Consider the following 20,074-nt stretch of genomic DNA (forward strand, 5'->3'; position numbering starts at 1 on the left):
CTAGTGGGAAAAAACTGCTCTTACCTGGATTCCCCCTTTCCTCTCAGAGTGCCTCTCTTTTCTCCCTGCCCAGTTTTCCCTTGGAATCTAGGAGACATCATTAAAGTTTCTCACAATCTGATGCTCAGTTGGGACTAACTTGGTCAGCTGCAGATGGGGCTGAATGACCATAGTTTTCTATGGGGAGAATTTTGCAGCCTGGGAACACTCAAACCTGTAGTTCTGGGCCCTGAGAGAACCCACCCACCCACCATTTTGGCTTCCTGGCACATAGAACTTGGTAACTCAAAGCACATATAAAAATGCTAGGCCATCTGGCATGCTGCATATTGGATTGGCTGCTGCTTTTCTCAGTTGCAGTTGATTCTATAAAAAATTAATAAACAGAAACCTACATTAAATAGAGTTAGGAAACCAGAAAGGGGAGCTGTCTCACCCTGTGGTGATAGCAGAGCCCAACAGGAAGAAGAAAGCCTCCTCTTCTTTCCTGGCAAGGGCTCAGCCAATGAAAAGCCCTGGACTCTTTGTTTACTACAGCCCTTCCAACTTCCTTATCCTCTCTATAAAAGTGTTCTCCTGCCCTTGCTCTAGGGGGACTTGCAAGTGGCTCACCGTGGTTGCAGACCCTGAACTGTGGTTGCAATTCTCTGCTGATCCTGAATAAATGATCTTTGCTGGAGAAATATCTGGCAGTCTATTTGTTTCAGGTCAACAATTCTGACCTGGGATACAGTAACTGGATGCTGGGTCCCTCTAAGGGATCCCTGACACCAAAAAAGCAGCCTTTACAACAAGCAAGTTCCTTTTCTGAAAAAGGAACACTGCACTCCATTGGTGTGGGTTTCATGGAAAAAAAAAAAAAAAACTGCAGGTTTGGGGTTTACTGGAATTGTTGCCTCTTGGGAAAAACCCACGTCTGAGTGGAGGCATTGATCTTGAATATTTGGCTGATTTGTGGAGGTCAACTGGGAAGGGTCTGCAGACATGAGATGCTTTGACTGGGCAGGTTAGTGTCAGGGCTGTTAGAGAAGAAAGTGATGAAGGAGGCACAGATGCCATCCTGTAAAACCTGGGAACTATCAATGCAGGTTAACGGTGCTGCCTTTGTTCAGCTGGCAGGGGCTCCCTTTTTGTCTAGAATGTGTAGGCCACTCGGCTGAACTGGAAATTTCAGCATCTTTTTCTGGGTAGACTCAGCGATGTGTCTATACCAGATGACCAAGAACCGTCCTGGAGGAAAGTGTGTGGAGGTGGAAGAGGTGATAGAAGACCCTCTGCGCACCAAATTCAGGCTCTTGCTTGTATGGTACCGACTCTACCACTTACTCGCTTCTACCCTTCCTCTAGGTACCAGAACAAGGCTTTATGAAATTATTCCCATCATGCACTCAGTTTAGCTTGGTGCCCACTGACAGCTTGGAGCGTCCTATAAGCTTCGTATCATCCTCCCGTGTTTCGTACGAGGGCTCTCAGGACACCTTTCCTGATCCCTTTGCTGAGTTCCAGGTTCCTGCCTGTTGCCCAGCCTCAGCCGGTGCCAGCAGCACGCCGAGGGCTCTTCCTGCTACTCTTCGCTTGGCCTCCGGGAACCTGCCGACGGAGGGCGCTGCAGGGGCTGCGCAGCCGGAAACCCCACCGGAGGTCCAGCCGGGGGCTGAGCTGGAGCCGAAAGATGGAGACGGAAGGAAGTCTTGCCCATCTCCATCCCGGAGAGCGGGCTCGGTCTTCTTTCAAGAGTCCAACCCTTGTAAGCATTTGCTTTGTATTGTTGTAAGGTCACTGTGGTCACTTCATCTGTGTCAAGTACCCAGGACTTCCATTTAACTGGTCTTGATGTTTCTTAACATTGAGTTTGTATTTTTCTCCAATTTGGGAACTGCCGGTGATTACGCTAGTGAAAAGGATGAAGTCTAATCGTAGGTTATTTTAACTATTATTTCTTTTCCATGTTCCCATACTCTTTTTACTGTTTCCCTTCTATTATTATTATTTTTTTAAGTTTGACATAATCCACTCTTCCCCCTCTGAAAAATATTTCATATTCTTTCTATTCTTTTACTACTTATCTTTTCCTTTCTTAAAGGCTCAGCCAGGCCTTAAAGGTTTAGTTTTCACTAGAAATTTGTGTTCTCTGTTACGGAAAACTCACACTGTAAAATAAATCTCTTTTTTTCAAGGGTAACTATTCATGGAGAGAGAAAGAGACTAACAGGTTTTAAATATACGGAATAGGAGTCCCATGAAAAGGCTTTAAGTCTATGGGCTCAAATTTATAGATTTTGTATAAAAGTAGGAGTGCTTCCTATATGTCATTCTCTGGTAGAGGGTGCGGTATTTATAACTCTGTTTTTTCCCAAGGAGATGGAAGCATAAGACACAATTCCCCACTTATTAGACAAGTTCTCTGGTTTGGATTTTAAGCTCATTGGCCTTGAGCAACCTGGGAGAAACTGGCATTCATTCTGGTGAAGGTTAAAGACAATTAGCTCCGTTTTCCTTTCTGCGTTTTGTCTGCCCTCTTCCCTCCAGTAACAGCTGGCAATAGCAGTGTGGGCATAAATACAGACCAGGTGCTGCAGACTCTGGTTTTGCTTGGAAAGAGGGAAACATGGCTTAGATTAGCAGCTGCTGCAATGGATGAGGCATTGCTTGCATCTTCTAGATTTTGCGGGTGTTGATGGGTTTTGCAGTATTCTTGGGTACCATATCAACTCTGGAATTTTGGGCAAGTGTGATACATGAGAATTTGCTGTGAGGAGTTTTTACTTTTTCCATATTATTTGGATTCTGAACTCTTTCCTGGCTGTCCAAAGCTGGTGTGGACAGTATAGCTGTCATCATTTGAAAATGGCCTTGGAGTTGACTAGAGATCTATCTTGGCTAATGTCAGAGACTCCTGGGGGTGACCTCTGAACTGGCTCCAGGTACGTATGGGGGCAGTGATGAGTGTCTGGGAAGGTACACACAGTGTGCGGGCAGGACCTCCCTGACCTCTGTGGCTGTCTGTCCTCACCAAGAACTCTGCAGTTGTGCTGACCAAAGACTTGGCTGAAAGGCTCAGGGGGTCAAAAGAGAAGAATGAAGTGGAAAAAGGGAAAATTCCCCCTTCCCACTGCTCTTCTAGCATCCACTTCCTGGGCCCGAATCAAGGGGGGAGGTGCTACAGTGTTTGGTCAGATTTCCAGCGTGGACTGCGCTGTGTTCACTAGAGAGCAGAATCCTCTGCTTTAAAAGGTGGTACCTCTCTGCCACCTCCATACGCCAAGAAGCTGGGTAGGTTAGTTGACTCTGTTCTCTTGGTGGTACCCTCTTGCTGTGGGTCTGACCAGAGACCTCCTGGCTTCTGCCCTCCATCTGTGTTTCTCTGTCTCTTTGTCCTGATGGCTCAGGGGCCATCGGTGGGGAAGATAAGACATAACGGTTGTAGCCCTTGAGCACAAGTCTCCTGCTTCCTGCACAGGTGTTTTGATACTTACTAAGCCCCTCTAAGGGGAGATGCTACCAGCAACAAGAAAAAATCTTTAAAAATGTTATTTTTGCTGAAATTATGGATGATGTTTGATATTTTCCTCAAAGTTTCTAGAGGGAATAAGTAATACTTTAAAAAATGTGTATACAAATTGGATTTATACACATATAACAAATACATTGAAATGAAGGAGATTCTGGATTTGTGTGGGAAGAAGCGACTGAAATCTTGGATAGCCTCTGTCTTCTAGTTTGACTTTCTCACAGCTCTTTATGGTGGGGACTATGGAGCTCCCCACTCAGAATCATCTGGAGGGGAGGAAGGCCATGTTAACCATCTTGACTTTCCTTCCTCTAGTTAAGGATTTGCTAGCCCAGTGACAAATGGGTTCCCACTTTGATGCCCAGATAATTTCCCTGCCAATCGCTCTGGGAGGAAAGCCCCCAGCACTGACTCCAACTTCAGAATTCTATGCAATGTATTACCTGGTAATCAGCCCTCCATGGGATCAGAACTCTGCACTGAATCTCCACCTTAGTGGTGGGGACCCTTCTGGCCAACTTTAGTCTTATCAGGACATCATAGTGGCCCAAGAGCAGGCTCAGAGGTCAGACTGCCTGGGTTCAAGTCCTGACCCCACCATTTGTTTGTTACTTGTGAATCTTGGACCAGCTGCATTTGTCTTCCTGGACCTCAGATTCCTTATCAAAAAAAGGAAAAAAAAAATACCTGCCACCTAGGGTTTTCATGAAGATTAAATGGGGCAAGATGTATGAGGCACTCAGCATGGTACCTGGCACATTGGGAGAGCTCAGAGATAGTTAGTTGCTGCTATTACTATTATTATTCCTCTATTCAGGACAGCAGCCTTACCCCCAAATGACAGCCCCGGGGTGGGATCTTGTGAGCCACGCACAGATTCCCCAGGGACAAGCACAGGCCACCCTCCTGGGATGGCTGCAGCCACCTCATGCCCATCTGTTGTGTCTAATTGGACATTATGGCGATGAGCTTGCCATGCCCTTCAGATAGCTGGCTGTAGGTCCAGACACGGCATCTTAGTTAGGTCAGTTTCTCTTGTCTGCCCCACATACTCTCCTGCCAATTTGGCCTCTGTCTGCCCTGGCCTGCCACAGGCCTTTATGAGAAAGCTATTGTCCCCGTCTCATGGAGATTAAAATGGGCATAATACTCCCTCCTTATCTTGCTGAAGCCCTCTCTGGAGGCAGAGATATGGAGGGCCTCTGCGGCCCTGGTTGTTTGTAGCTCCATGCGTCTGCAATTTAGAGTAAAAAAGATTCATTCTGTGTATTGAGTGGCTTTGAGGGGGATGGAGAGAAACTGTTCTGTAGAGTTCTAATTTGACTCCACCACGTCTGTATAAGTGAAAAGCACTCCTGAGTTCTTCCTGTGTCGTCTTCTTTCCCTTCCAATTAGGAAAAGGGGCACCATAGAGTGGTCAGCATAACACATTTTTTTCCTTCCCTCTCTTCCTTCCCCATCCTGCCCCACCCACACTTCTGACTGGAAGTCCATAGTGGGTCAAGGGCTTCCAGGAAAGGTTGGACTCCTTAACTATTCTCTGCATGCTGTTCCTTCCAACTCCTCATGGGCCTCAGTTCATTAAACGTCCCTTCTGTGTCCCGCATCTCCAGCATGCCCATAGACCCTTCCCTTGGGCTGATGAGCACAAGCAGATAAGCCTGGTTTAAATCCCAGCTCCACCACCTGCCACAAAAACTACCATGTCTCTGAGACTGTTTTCTCCTCAAATGCAATGGTGATGGCACCCAACTCGTGGTGCTCTTATCAGCATAAAATAAAAGGCTGTATTCAGACTATACTACAAAGCTACAGTAATCAAAACATATGGTACTGGCACAAAAACAGACACATAGATCAATGGAACAGGACAGAAAGCCCAGAAATAAAACCACGTCAATTAATCTACAACAAAGGAGGCAAGAATATACAATGGAGAAAAGGCAGCTAATAAGTGGTGCTGGGAAAACTGGACAGCTACATGTGAAAGAATAAAATTAGAACATTCTCTAACACCATATATAAAAATAAACTCAAAATGGGTTAAAGACCTAAATGTAAGACTGGATACTGTAAAACCTAGAGGAAAACATAGGCAGAACACTCTGACATAAATCACAGCAGTATTTTTTTGGATCCATCTCCTAAAGTAGTGGAAACAAAAGCAAAAATAAACAAATGGGACCTAATTAAACTTAATTAGGTTTGCATAGCAAAGGAAACCATTGATAAAACAAAAAGACAGCCTACTGAATGGGGGAAAATATTTGCAAATGATATGACTGAAAAGGGATTAATATACAACATATATAAACAGCTCATACAACTCAACATCAAAAAACCCTAAACAATCTGATTAAAAAACAGGCAAAGAATGGAATAGACAGTTTTCCAAAGAAGAAATGCAGATGGCCAACAGGCACATGAAAATATGCTCAACATTGCTAATCATCAGGGAAATACAAATCAAAACCACAGTGAGATATCACTTCACAACTGTCAGAATGGCTATCATCAAAAAGTCTACAAATAACAAATGTTGGCAAGGATGTGGAGAAAAGGGAACCCCTGTACACTGTTGGTGGGAATGTAAAATGGTGCAGCCACTGTGCAGAACAGTATGGAGGTTTCTCAAAAAACTTTAAAAATAGAAATACCATATGACCCAGAAATTCTACTCCTAGGTATATATCTGAAAAAGATAAAGATACTAATTCAAAAGATTCATGCATTCCAATGTTCTTAGCAGCATTATTTACAATAGCCAAGACATGGAAACAACCTAAGTGTCCATCAACAGATGAATGGATAAAGAAGCTGTGGTATACATATATATACATGCACAATAGACTATTACTCAGCCATAAAAAAGACTAAAATTTTGCCACTTGCAGCAACATGGATGGACTTGGAGGGCATTATGCTAAATGAAATAAGTCAGACAGAGAAAGATAAATACCGTATGATATCACTTATATGTGGAACCTAAAAAATACAACAAACTAGTGAATATAACAAAAAGAGCAGACTCACAGATATAGAGAAGAAACTAGTGGTTACCAGTGGCGGGGGCAATATAGGGGTGGGGTGTGGGAAGTACAAACTATAGGGTGTAAGATAGGCTCAAGGATGTATTGTGTAACAGGGGGAATATAGCCAATATTTTATAATAACTGCAAATAGAAAGTAACCTTCAAAAATTGTATAAAAATAAAAAAAAATTTTAAAAAGGATGTAAGATCCTTGCCAAGAAGTGGACAGAAGGATATCCTAAATAAAGGAGAGCACTTCCTTGTAGGCTCATTGCATTCAGTCCTTACATGTGTTCAAGCCCATCTCCATTCTGTTTCTCATGCTGCCCCCTCAGAGTCACTCTCACAGCCACCCGTCCTGGAGGATGCTTCACACACTTTGCCTCTTCTCTATAGACACAGATTTACTGCGGGGCCCTCACCATTCCCATGTGAGAGGTTTCCTGGGACTAGGGACTTTCATGGCCCAGACCAGGATCAATCTGAACTGGCCATTTTAACTCTTGGGCCTGCAGTCTTTCTCATCAGCTCCTTAAATTACCTTTTTTGGCAAACATCACCACAAGCCCCACGCGCCAACCCTCCGCCATGCATTCTAGACCACATGTCCCGTGAGTCCTCTGATGGCACTCACCAGGTCCTGTTGACAATGCTCCCTTTGATAGCTTCCCCGCCTTTGACTTCCATGGCCCTGTTCATCTGGATTCCCTGATGCTATTGTTACTACTGCTGTGTAACAATCAAACCCAAAACGTAACAGCTCTGTATTATCATCTCTCAAAGTTCTGTGGGGTGACTGGGCTCAGCTGGGCAGCTTTCCCTTGCTGTCTTGCATGCTGTTGCCATGGGTAACAGCTGGGCTGGCCCTCTGCTGTGCCCTGGGTGGGATGGCTGGAGCAGCTGTCTCCACGCAAACTTTCACATGGCCACTGTGAAAGCACAGCTGTCTCAGGGCTCCAAGAGCGAGTGTTCTAAGAGATAGGAAGTGGGAGTTACCAGTCTCTGAAAGCCTGGCCTGGAAGCTGCACAGCCTCACTTCAGCATGGAAACCAGGACAGGGTCACAGAGCCCTCCCAGGCCCAAGGGGAGGGGACATGGACCGGGCCTCTTGATTAGAGGAATGTCAAGGAACTTGTGGCCATACTTAACCCTCCGCACTCAATGATCTCGCTTCCTCAACCTCTATCCCTTCCTCCTCCTTCTCCTTCTCTTCCTTTTTCTCAGGACTCCACCCTCAACTCTCACCTCCACATGCCTTCATGCCTTTGCAAGTGCTGCTCATTGCCTAGAATGATCTCTCTACCTCTTGGCCCCCAAGGCCAGTCCTTCCTTCCCACTGGCCAAGTCCACCTACGGGCTCCTCTTATCTGTGGGTGGTGATCAACTCTGGGCCCCAAAGCCAGGTTTGGTGGTCCCCTTCACTGCCACAGGACGAAAAGAAGGAGGTGCTTGTCCCCCCTCCTGCAATGTGAGAGCCCCGGCGGGCAGGGACCAAGCCTTCACCTCTAGATCAGGGCCCCTGGAGACCAGCACAGTCCCCAGCAGGCCTCCGGCAGTGTAGGCTTCAGAGAGGCAGGGGAGGCTGTATGTTCTCTTACTGAAATGGAAACTCAAGGTAAATGTAGAAAAGTCTCAGTTTGGCTTATTAGGGCTTTGACCCTTTATCTGTGTCGATTTAGAGGTTTCATCTCATTGGGAGAATCTGACACACATCTAACTAGAAGTCAGCTCTATCTATATTGCTGCAAATCTGAACTGAATGATTTGGTTGTATCTTTCTAGCTGTTCTCTGCAACAATGCTTAGTCACTCTTTAATGGTCTGATATTTAATCTGTGGGCTAAAGATGCATTTTGATGCCCCAGATGTAATGGACTATTTGACCTAGGAAGAGATGGTTGCACGCAACAGTTTGGCTCCTTACCTTGGGTGAACTGAAGATGTGCGGGCTGTGTGTGCCCCCTCATTCCTATGTCCTGTCTTCCCACCTGGACCCCTGCCCTCCCACTGCCACACTCCCATTGTCTCCTTGGTCCCTTTCAGTCAGAACCACTGCACCTTTATGTTGGCCTCTGGCAGCCCAGACATTATTACTGTATGAATATTTCCAACCACTTCACTCTGGTCTGCTCAAGTGTGAGTGATTGTGTATTTGGTGGCTTGGGTTCCTTCTTCTACCGTTCCAGGAGGCTTCTCTCTAGCAAGATTACTTCATTTAGGCTTTTAAAGCAAAATGTGCTGGAAATAAGGAAGGGAAGAAAACCAGCATGTGTATGAGCAAGGTTTATGGAGAAGTTTAGCGGGGAGGAACACCAGGGGAATTGTGTGGCCAAAGGACACAGGTGAAAGAGGAAATGCATTTTAGGAGTGTTGCTGTGAACTGTAGAGTCTTTTCTCAAGATTTAAGAAAGACAAGTAAGAACAGAAGCAATACTGAAATTACTTTATGATTGTGTAGAGTGCAATTTTGACCATGGTTTCTCTTTAGGCTAGTGTGAACCTGGCTAAGCGATGGGGGTAGTCATGGCTTCCAGGGAATTATGTAGTAAAATTAAGATGGCATAATAATAAAATAGCCATTATCATGCAAATATTTATGGAGGTGCACTTGTTCCTAAAGGAACACCTGTGAAGTGGTATGATTGTCATAAGATCATGATACACATGTACAATGTAGTCTCTCCAAGTAGACTTTCACAGCGCCTATGACTCAAACATTTATTGAAGTACAAAAGGAGACATAGCTCCTCGGAAAGAACAAAACAGTGATTGAAAATGGCAGCCCACAGTGCAGTTCTTAGCCATACCAGTTCTAAAACCAGAGCAGTCCTGGTGGAAATATGTCCAGATTCAAATAAAAAGCTATACCAACGTGTCACCTGAACCATCTGGATTGTTGACGTGACGGGATCCCTGCGGCTGCTCTGGGCAGATCTGGGTGGCCTTCTGGCTCCAGCACGGCTTGTCCTGGCTCTGCCGCATTGCCGCAGAGGAGAAAGCACCAGCCAGAAGTGCTAACGAGGGGGAGTCAGCTAATTCCCCTGGAGCCCTGCTTCTCCTTCAGTGCCCATCGGTCTCCAACTTTGGCTGCAAAGGATTTCCCCACAGGAAACTCTCAGAATAAGCCATTCCGTTCACAGCTGTCACCAAGACACCACCACGTCCATTCCCAGAGGAGGAATGCACTGCAATCCCTAATTCAAAGCCTTCGCATTATACCGCACACCTGGCTGTACCAGACACGTGCCTGGCCCTTCACGTGTGCTTTCGCAGTCTTCATGGGGTCACCGGTGGGGATTGTACATTAACTTCCTTTTACAGATGAAGGAACAGAGCCTTAGAGTCCAAGGGCCACACCGGGCAGAAAATGAGCCCACAGGCCTCTCACTGGGAAGCCACCTGCTGAAGGGTGGGGAAAGGAGACAAACTCTGCCCCCTGACCTGTGTACATTTCACCTTGCCACTCTCAAGGGGTGTTGTTAACAACTTTGTTCATCAACTATACTCTAATATAAAATAAAAATTAAAAAAAAACTTACAGCAGGACTAGGTGCTTAGATCTGCTGTTATGTGTATTCAGGGGCCACTGTGTTTTATTTTTTAATTTGGGAGGACATGATGGAAAAGGACTGGGAAATGATGTACTGAGAATGGGTTTGAGGTTCGCTCTTTTGACAAATGCAGGGAGTGATGAAATCAGAGCAGGTAGCAGTCAGGGTGTGAATCTGGAAGCGAGGGCAGAGATGGGGAAGGGGCTGAACGTGAGGGTCTGAGCTGCAGGCGATGCATGACCAGTGGTACGGAGCGGGCAGGAAGCCATGGCAAAACAGAGCGGTCGAAATGACTGCAGACTTCTGGTTTATGCCGGGACAGCTGTGAGAAGGCCACGATCATGACCGTGATTACATGACTTGACACAAGGGTGGGTAGAGAAAGGAGGTCCCTTTGGGAGAAACTCTCTTGGCCGTAAGCAGTTGTCCTTCCAGACCCACTACTCTATTGTTCCTGCTAGCAATGGGGAGTGACAATGAACAGGGAGCTACACATAACAGGTCTGGGCCAGAGATCAAAATAAAGATACCTTCCCGGCAGAATCAACACCTCTCTGCAAGGCAAGCCCTGATTCTGAAGGACTTCTTTTTTTTTTTTTTTAACTTTTACTGGAGTATAGCTGATTTACAATGTTGTGTTAGTTTCAGGTGTACAGCAAAGTGAATCAGTTATACATATACATATATCCACTCTTTTTTAGATTCTTTTCCCATATAGACCATTACAGAGTATTGAGTAGAGTTCCCTGTGCTATACAGTAGGTCCTTATTAGTTATCTATTTCATATGTAGTAGTGTGTAGATGTCAGTCCCAATGTCCCAGTTTATCCCTCCCCACCACTTACCCCCTGGTAACCATAAGTTTGTTTTGGGAGCACACAGTCAACAAAGACTGTGGTAGCTCCTGAAGGCTTGAAACTGGCCCGCTGAGCCCAACTGCACACATTAAAATATAACATTTGAGTTACTATAATAATACAACGTTGTAAGATTTTGTCAGGATAGGTAAAGCTAAAATTTCACTAGTTCTTTCTATTGTCAGTGTTAAAATTTGCATCTTTACAGTACTCATATTACAACAATTATTACTATAGTCAAATAGCCAAGTGCCCTCCAGGGAGAAATTATGCAGGGACTAAAGGAAACAAGTCAGGAGTTATTTTCTTTTGTATTTTATCATGCTTGTAACTCCTTGGAGAATACAGAAAGTATTTGTTTTGAATGTTTCTAATTTGGGGGTACTTTCAAAATCTGATTTAATCAGACCTTTAAAAAATCATATAAATCAATAGCAATTACCTAATTCTAAATTGAATCATAACTCTGAAAGAAATGTGCTATTAGAATAGATCCCAGGTAATCAGTGATATACCTCTACTTTCATAAAAGGAAGTAATAAAAGGTAAAAATAAAAAGAAAAATGGAAAAACCAAAACAAAACCTCATTTATTATTTTAACTCCCACTTAGAATGACCTTCTGTTGTACTTCAAGATTTAATGTTCAAAGTTTATAAAATTATTTTTATTTTAAGAACGTCTAATTTACCAAATAGATTAATGTGTTTATTACTACCTAGACACCGTGAAGAGCTTACTTGTGATTTGTAACAAAACTTCTCTAACCTTCTGGATAATGGCCTGAATTCTGCATTTTTATATTATAGCAAGAGGATCTTTGATGCTTTGATTTGCATACACTTTGATAGTTATATTAGAACATTTTGTACATCCAGTCTCTTCCTGTTCCTTAATTTGGCACTTGTTCTATCAAACAGTTTTGAAAATGCAAATTATTTCACATTAAAAATATAAATTTTTATAGCATATTATATACAGTTTTAATGCATTCAGACTCCAAAAGCGTTATATACAGTTTTAATGCATTCAGACTCCTATAATTCATTATTGTTTTAATTTATCTGATTTTTTTGTGTGCCCTGAGTCCATAGTACAATCATTTGCAAACTCAATTAAGCTTTGTCTCAATGAATTTTTACTTTTTGACAAATTATGTTACATGTGTTCAGAAATACATTCTTAGTATATTATTCATTCATTTGATATATTTGAAAAATGGAAATTCATCCATTTTCTGAAAGCACTGAGGTATCGCTAGTCCAAGAGGTATATTGTGGAGTGGGGTCTTCTCAAGTTTGCACTTGAAAACATGTCAGTTTTCTAAAGCACTGAACTTTTAGTTATTTTGAATATGACTTGGCAAACTATCTGTTTATTCTAGGACATTGGCACTTCACCAACTCTGAATACACTTTCACTCAATTATGACAACATTTTCTCTATTTTACAGAGCTGATTTTACATTATAATACCTGTCTAATGATATTTAAAGTGTGTCTTCATACTGCTGATGAAGACAATTATGTTAAATGGTTTGTTATTTGAGCTGAGTGTACAGGAAATGCTCTATATGTCCCAGAAATCTTGGAGAACTGCCTTGAAAGGAATGGTACTAGTGCTAGATTAATTTACACACAAATCCCACTTTTTCACATTGGCTCATGCAGAATGAAGACAGAGTCATGAGGTTTCATATTATCCTTAATACTTATTTCCTTGACTCTAAAAAGATTAAAAAAACCTTCAAGGTGTGTTTATGCCTGCACCATCTTGAGCTGATACTGTATTATGACCCTGAATTATGTCTATTTCTCATTTAGTTAAAACCCAAAAGAACAAAATGGGTATGTAGTAAGGAAGGACTCTCCCACTGAACTTCCAGTGTAGACTGGGGCATACAGTCAACAATTATGTCTAATATTCATTGCTAATGCAAGTTTTCACCTCTTTTGTTCTAACTGGCATTTGGGAAGTCATATTAGATACCACTAGCTGGAGCCCATCTCTTTGTCCCCACATCAAGCCTGGCCATGTTCTTTATGATAAATGATGCCATTTGTGGGATAGAGGAAGATGCTGGCATGACTAGGGCAAAGGAGGGCCTGCTGGGGAGGATGGAGAAGTAGGGTTGAGGGATGCGGTGAGTTTTGTTGGGGTTTGGCAGCTGGGCAGAGAGGTTTCAGCTGATGTAGCGTGAAAGCGCAGCCATGAGGCTTGCGGGCACATGGTAGCAGGATTGCGTTTAAGGCATTTTGTCTGGGATCAGCATGCAGGATGGAGTGCAGAAAAGCCAGAGTCGGGGAGGTAAGTATTAAGGAAAAGGAACTCTCTTGTTGGGAGTTTCATCATGCTTAACGCAAAGTCAGGGTCAGCAACCACATAACATAAAGTCTTGTCCCCTCTACATCTGATAGTATCAAACCTCCTGACTGTCTACTCATTCTGCATGTGCCAATGCAAAAAAGGGGGCATTTGTGTCATTTCCCAGAGCAGAGACACCATAAGTATCTAGAGGGCAGACACTGAGCCTTTCATCTCCAATCTCTATTCTTTGGAGTACAGTAGGTCTTATAAAATGTTTATTAAGTGAATGAAAATGAGAGTTTTCATCTGGAAAAAAAATGGGAGCAAAACATGCTAGAGGATAGTTTTTCGTGAGCTACAAGTCAAATGATAATAGACAACTTGAGGGGGACTTCCCTGGTGGTCCAGTGGTTAAGAATCCGCCTTCCAATGCAGGGGACACGGGTTCAAGCTCTGGTCAGATCCCACATGCCGCGGAGCAACTAAGCCCACGCACTCTACAGCCTACGCGTCACAACTAAGGAGCCCGCCTGCCGCAACTACTACCAAGCCTGCGTGCTCTGGAACCCGCGCACCACAACTAGAGAGAAGCCCGCGTGCCGCCACAAAAGATCTCACGTTCCACAACTAAAGACCCGATGCAGCCAAATAAATAAACAAATAAATAAAATATTTTTTAAAAAATAGACAACTTTAGGTGCCTGGCCATGTGTCATTTCCTCTGAGAACAAGGCAGCTGGAACAACAGACTATTCCATTTCCTTTTAGAAGTGTTATGCTGAATGAATACCTGCTGTGAACCAGAAAATGCATGAAGGATTTGTGCACTTAGCACTCTCCAGTACCCATGTGGGAGGGGAAAGGGTACATTATAGGTAGTCCGTGCATTCCTTTGGGTGGCAAATGTGAGGCCCATGTAGATATTTCCTCATGCACCAGTATGGGACCTATGAAAAATTCCTTCCATAACTGCGAAAATGACTTATTTTCAAAGAGAGCAGAAAAGTTTAGAAAATATAAAATAAGATACATGATGATGAGTTTATACATCCAGAAATGTCAGTAGATCAGGAATCAAAGAAACAGATTGGTGGTAGTAATGTATCGTTCCCATCCCGAGGAATTCCCCAACACACCGGGGAACAAGAATCCTTGAAGAACTGAGTTAAGCAAAGCCCAAACTGGAAAACAGCATACAGAAGGGGCAACCATCACAAAGTTGGAAAGCACCTGGAGGAGCCAGGGAGAGAAAGTTAAGGGCCACGGGCTGGTGTGGATGGCTATTACACAACTGCTCTAGAGCTCACTACTGACTGTCTTTTAAGCACCTCATTCAATCCACGTCTTTTACATATGGCACATTTCTAAGTGAGGCAATGCAGCACAAGAGCAAAGCGGTTGAATTCCGCTTCATCCCGAGCAACAGGAATGGGAAAGGTACTCACGCTCCACAAAGTAAGAGCTGGCATCAATCTTCCAGATGATCTGGCCCCGATGAGAACCAGTGACTCCACGGTTCTTATAGTCCAGAAAGTTTTCCGACAAGACCTCATCTATATTCCCAGGAAAGAAAGAAAGCAGAGTAGAGAAACACATCAGCTAACGGCAGATTTAGAAAAAAATAATAAAAAGAGCAAAGGATATTAATGCCACCTCCAGCTCAACAGAAGAAAAAGCACCTGGAATCATAGAATCAGAGAATTCTAATTTTAGAATTTTAATGCAGGAATCTCTTCCCCTCTCAACACTCCTGGCAAGTGATCATCTAGCTGGTTCTTGAACACCTCCAGAAACAGAGAAAAAATTGCTTCTACAGCAGTTCATTTCACCTGTTTTTCTTTATTTGGCTGTTCCGCGCAGCATGCGGGATCTTAGTTCCCCAACCAGGGATCGAACCCAAGCCCCCTGCAGTGGAAGCTCAAGAGTCTTAACTGCTGGACCACCAGGGAGTTCCCTCATTTCACTTCTGAATAGCTCTTACACGTGGGGAATCTCAGTGTGAAAATCTCCCTCCTAAAGCTTTCATTAACTGGTCCCTATTTGGGTCTGAGAATGAGGTATAAAGAAAACATCCAACTGTACTTTCTATCTGGGCCCCCGTTCTCATGGGCCCCACCCTATATGATCTCTTCTCCAGTCTGGACATGCATCGTCATCCAACACTTGGGGACCATCCATGAATTCATCCATCCATCCTTCATGCAGCCATGCATTCATCTGTTCCTTCAACAGACACTTACTGAGATCCAACCATCTGCCAGGCTGGGAAGGTGCAGGGGCCACGGTGTTGGGCAAAACCTTTCTGAACTAAAACCACAAACAATTGAGGACACAGACTTTAAACACTAAGTAAAGAAATAAGTGCATTATTACAACTTGTAAGAGGGGAGAGGGAGGAAAAGAACGGACTGCTCTGACAAGAAGCTACAAGTAGGAAGGCCAACAGGGTGTCAGGGGAGAGCTGAGGGATGAGAAGGAGCTGCCAGGGTGGGGATGGAGGGTGGGTGTGTGAAGGGTGCAGCAAGGCCCCCGTGGGGTGTCCGAGGCCCGAGGGGGGCAGAGCCTACGCCGTGCAAGCATTGAGAGGAGCTGCGGGGGGCGGAGACTGTGCCCCTCCCCTCCCCTGCCCTTCCCCTGCTTGTCACATTGCAACCCATCAACGTCCTTCTTCAAGCTGGTGTCCAGAGAGCAAGGCAGCATCCTTCGAGAGGACAGATCTGTGAAGACCGAGCCGACTGCCTCCCCCTTGGTTCCAGACCTCATGTTCTCAGTGTAGGCAAAGACAGGGATATGAATTTTACCTTAATCTTCGATGGGGCCCTTGCAGTTCCCACTTCACCCAGAAAGGAACCATCTGAGCTAAATAGATCTGAAGCTGTGAGACAACCATGTTTTGAGAGTACCAATCCACTGCACTGGTTGGGGGGACAGCGGGAACTCAGGAGCTCCCGAGGGGAGGCCCAGAGCCCCAGCTCTGCAGAGAGGGGCTAGGTCGTGGTTGCCCTCTTTGCAGCTGAGATATTCTGAGGTTCGCTTCCTGCATCTGGCTGGACTTGGAAAACAGAGGAGGAGGTGAAAGAGGGCAGAGCTTATAGCGAAAGGACCCAGCTCCAAGGACCTTTGCACCATTTACCAATACTGTCATTTCTACAGCAGCAGGTCCTCCTCTGCGAGATGGGGGGTGGTAATAACTTGGACCTCATGGGGGTGGGGGGTGTGGATTACGTGAGATGACTGGTAAATGTGCTTGTGACCTGCTAAGTTGATTGCACGTTTTTGGCTGCCTCTTCTTTGGCCGAGACGATCAGGCAGAGTAACACCGTCTCTGCCTCATTAACAGCAGGAACTGTTTGTATCCCTTGGAAAATCACTTGTTTGCAAAATTTGTCTGTCTTTATAATCACAGTGTGTGCTCACAGCCCTGTTTGGGCTGCTAAGATGATTGCATATACGTCTTTTACAGTAATTGCCTCATTTCTGCAAAAAAAAGGCATAATGTTTTCCTAGCTCCCGAGGTCTCCAGTACCCAGATAGAAATTTGCCTCATTATGGCAATTCTCCAAGGAGAGGTATTTTCCTGAATTTATCCACTCTGATCACCAGAATATTCACTTTAATAGTCATGGTCAGGTATCCATCTAGAATAACACCTAGAAAGGGGGTGTTCATTCATGCACTAGGTAAATGTGTACTGAGTATTTATATTCCACTCTAGTTATTATGCTGAATCCTGGGGATATACTGCTGAATAAGACAGGGCCTATGTTCTCAGGAAGTTCCGAATAGATTTGAGGATTTATTCAAGAAAACAGGCAATTTCATTAGAAGATAGTGGGTATAAGAATGGGTTAAATATCAAGGAACCACAAGGGCACAAATGAAAAAAAGGATGGGCGTGAGTAAGTGGGAAGAATCAGAAAAAACCGAAGAGAATGGCAAAGTAACACACCTTTTAAAGAGAACAAGATACATTTCGCTGTACAGGTCTAAACACGTTTTAAGAGATACATTTCGCTGTACAGGTTTAAACACGTTTTAAGAGATACATTTCGCTGTACAGGTTTAAACGCGTTTTAAGAGACTGCCAGTTGGTCCTAATGAGTATCCCATTCTCTTATTGTAACAGTAACACTTCATAGCAAATATCACACAAGAAAGTAGAAGAGTGTATTCTTGCCTGGACCATCTGTGCTGAGAGGTCAGCTCCCTCCCCCAAGGCATGTATTGCCAATTGTTAGAAGTTACTAATCTTTGCTTGGGAATCCAGGTGTACTGTCAGGGTCAGATGCAGGAAAACAGAATCAGACCAGATATTTTATGCAGTAAGGGATTTTATGCAGAGAATTAGGTACTAGATAAATGGACGCTAGGCACAGCCTCAGCAACCGCCTCTCCACCCACAAAGAGAGTGACCAGCCAGTGGCAAGCTGAGGAGGCTCCTGCCACCACCACAGGGCTGCCTGTTCACACCCAGGAAGCGAGTGAGGGGACGCTAGGACACCGTGATAGAAAAGCTTAATTTCTCAGAGCCATGCTTGTGGCAACCACAGGCTAAACATCAGGAGGAACCACCCAGCTCACTTCCGCCTTCCCAAACTTGCACAGGTGCATCTAAATGAAGGGACCAAATTTGCATCTGGAACATGGCTGCACAGGAGTCTGAGAGATGTAATTTTCAGAGACCAGAGTCTACACTAGAGGAAGGCACTGGAGAAGAGAAGAGGGCTGGGATGGATGGTGGGGACCAAGCCTTGCCCTCCATCACACTGAGGAATGGCAGCCCCCTGGCTCCCTACTGCGAGGTTCCCTTTTCTGCATCCTTTGTCATGGTACAAGTTTTTGTAGGAGCAATGTTTGTGTGATTACAGGGATATCTACAGCCGCCTTGAGAGGAGTAGTTAGGGTACCATTACTAGCTATGTGACCTTAGGCATTATACTTAATCCCTTTGTGTCTCTGCTTCCTCACTACAAAATGGGGATAATATTAATCCCAACCTCAAAGTCTGTTGTGAGGAATAAATGAACTAATACAGGTAATGGTCTCAGAACAGTGTTAGACATCTAATAAGCAGCTATTTATATTTATAGTATGGGCTAAAAATACGGCCCTCTATGGCAAAGCTCCATGATACTGTGCAAAACCACTAGTAACCTGAAACATTAGCTTAGTCCAGTACTATTTAAATTTTTTGCATTACTCATTTTGTACAGAACATATAGAGATGTATTAAGTTTCTCAAAAAAAAGACTGTATTTGCTGGATGATACTTTTTTCTTCCAGTATGAAGAATCCTACCTCCTGCTCCACAGTTTACAATAGAGAAAAGATCTTTGAAAAATTTTGAATCACAAAGTTCTAGTGAAGCTTACAGAAACAAGCACATCTAAGAAACCAGGAGTATTTATCTTGCTTTCTCTTCAAAATGAAAACTAGAGCTGTGCTTCCTACACTTTAATCTATAATAGAAGAGTATACAACAAAGACTATTGCTGTTGATAACAGAATGGGCAAGTGAGCACAGAAGCAATTAAAGGAAGAATTGATCCACTACCTAAGCCCAACAGAAAAAATACAACATTGCCTCCGTTTCGCAGAGGAACTTGTGCCTTCTGATAACCAATCTCAGAAAAATCTCCAAGGATTCTCCCACTATCTCTAGACTATGGATTTACCAAATAGCAGGCCAGGAGATCTGGGGAGAATCTACTTGCCTTTCACAATACAAAGGCAAGGATGTAGAATCTTTGTTCTCTTGTACTAGGAAGGGAATCTAAGGATAAATGGCAGGGGAAGCCCTAAAAATCAGTGCCACTCTGTTTTCTGTGGCTTTTCCCTCAGATTGTTTCTTTGAACACAAGTATTCTCACTGGTTGTGCCATAATTAGGAAGCACAGCTTCAGCTCTTCTATATTCTAATAGAGTGACTGATGTACAAGAAAAACTTCAGTTCTTCAAGAGTTGATGTCCGTAAGGAAGCATTCTGGGAGTTTCTGTGTGCAGGTCTCTAGCCAGAGAGAAAATTTTAGCTTTCATCCTAAAACATTACATTTTAAAGCTCAGCACATTAAATGCTTCTTAAGGGCAAGGGTTGGGTTTCTGTACTTATTCTATAACTTCCCATAACTCCTAATGTGTGGCTTTCCACAGTGGAACACCTGACAGGCAAATATTGGGAAATAAGAAAGTGTTTCTTGCTCAAGAAAGTATAGGAAATGCTGGGTTAAACCAAGTAAAGTGTGCTGCTTACTCCAAGCTTCTCAAACCTTTAATATATATTGTGAGTCTCTATGTAATGTAGGCAGATTTTTCCATCCTTATTTAACCATAGAACTATTTCCCCATGGAGTGATAAGTGAAATCCACTGAAACTAATGTGTAGGATATGAGTGCTATTCTTGTGGCTATTATATTCATGCCTTCATCCATCATTGCATTATCCTACTATAGTGTATGAATTCTGGTGAAAAATGGATTAGGAAGCCGGAAGATCTGATTAAGAAACACTTCTGGAAAAAAAGTTCAAAAATATACAAGAAAGACTAAGGGATATTGAGGATAAAAGGAAAAGTGTCCATACCTGGAAAATCAAAGTCCTGGAAGACCAAAGGAATATGAAACTACACTGGATGAACTACTAGTCTGTTGGAAAAAGAGATATTGATGAGATTAAAAAAAATAAATGGTGGTGAATATGGTGGTCTAGACAGGGCTTCTCAACCTTGGCACTGTTGATATTTTGGGCTGGATAACTCTGTTATCTTTGTTGTGGTGGAGCTGTCCTGTGCATTATAGGCTGTTTGGTGACATCCCTGGCT

The 20,074-nt window shown here is 43.8% G+C and overlaps 1 protein-coding gene across 2 annotated transcripts in view; it reads right to left on the reverse strand.

The window, feature by feature from the left end:
- Positions 1-20,074, reverse strand: part of HECW1 (HECT, C2 and WW domain containing E3 ubiquitin protein ligase 1) — a 475,998-nt gene that overhangs the window by 219,102 nt on the left and 236,822 nt on the right. The window contains exon 3 of one of the 2 annotated variants that reach the window (XM_082473396.1): positions 14,702-14,809. In XM_082473396.1, the coding sequence (XP_082329522.1) occupies positions 14,702-14,809 (108 nt within the window). Of the gene's footprint in view, positions 1-9,421; positions 14,810-20,074 lie in introns of those variants that run through there. The other variant, XM_082473395.1, reaches the window with a different exon arrangement.

This window comes from Balaenoptera physalus (assembly GCF_965194825.1).
Source record: "Balaenoptera physalus genome assembly, chromosome: 8".
Taxonomy (NCBI): domain Eukaryota; kingdom Metazoa; phylum Chordata; class Mammalia; order Artiodactyla; family Balaenopteridae; genus Balaenoptera; species Balaenoptera physalus.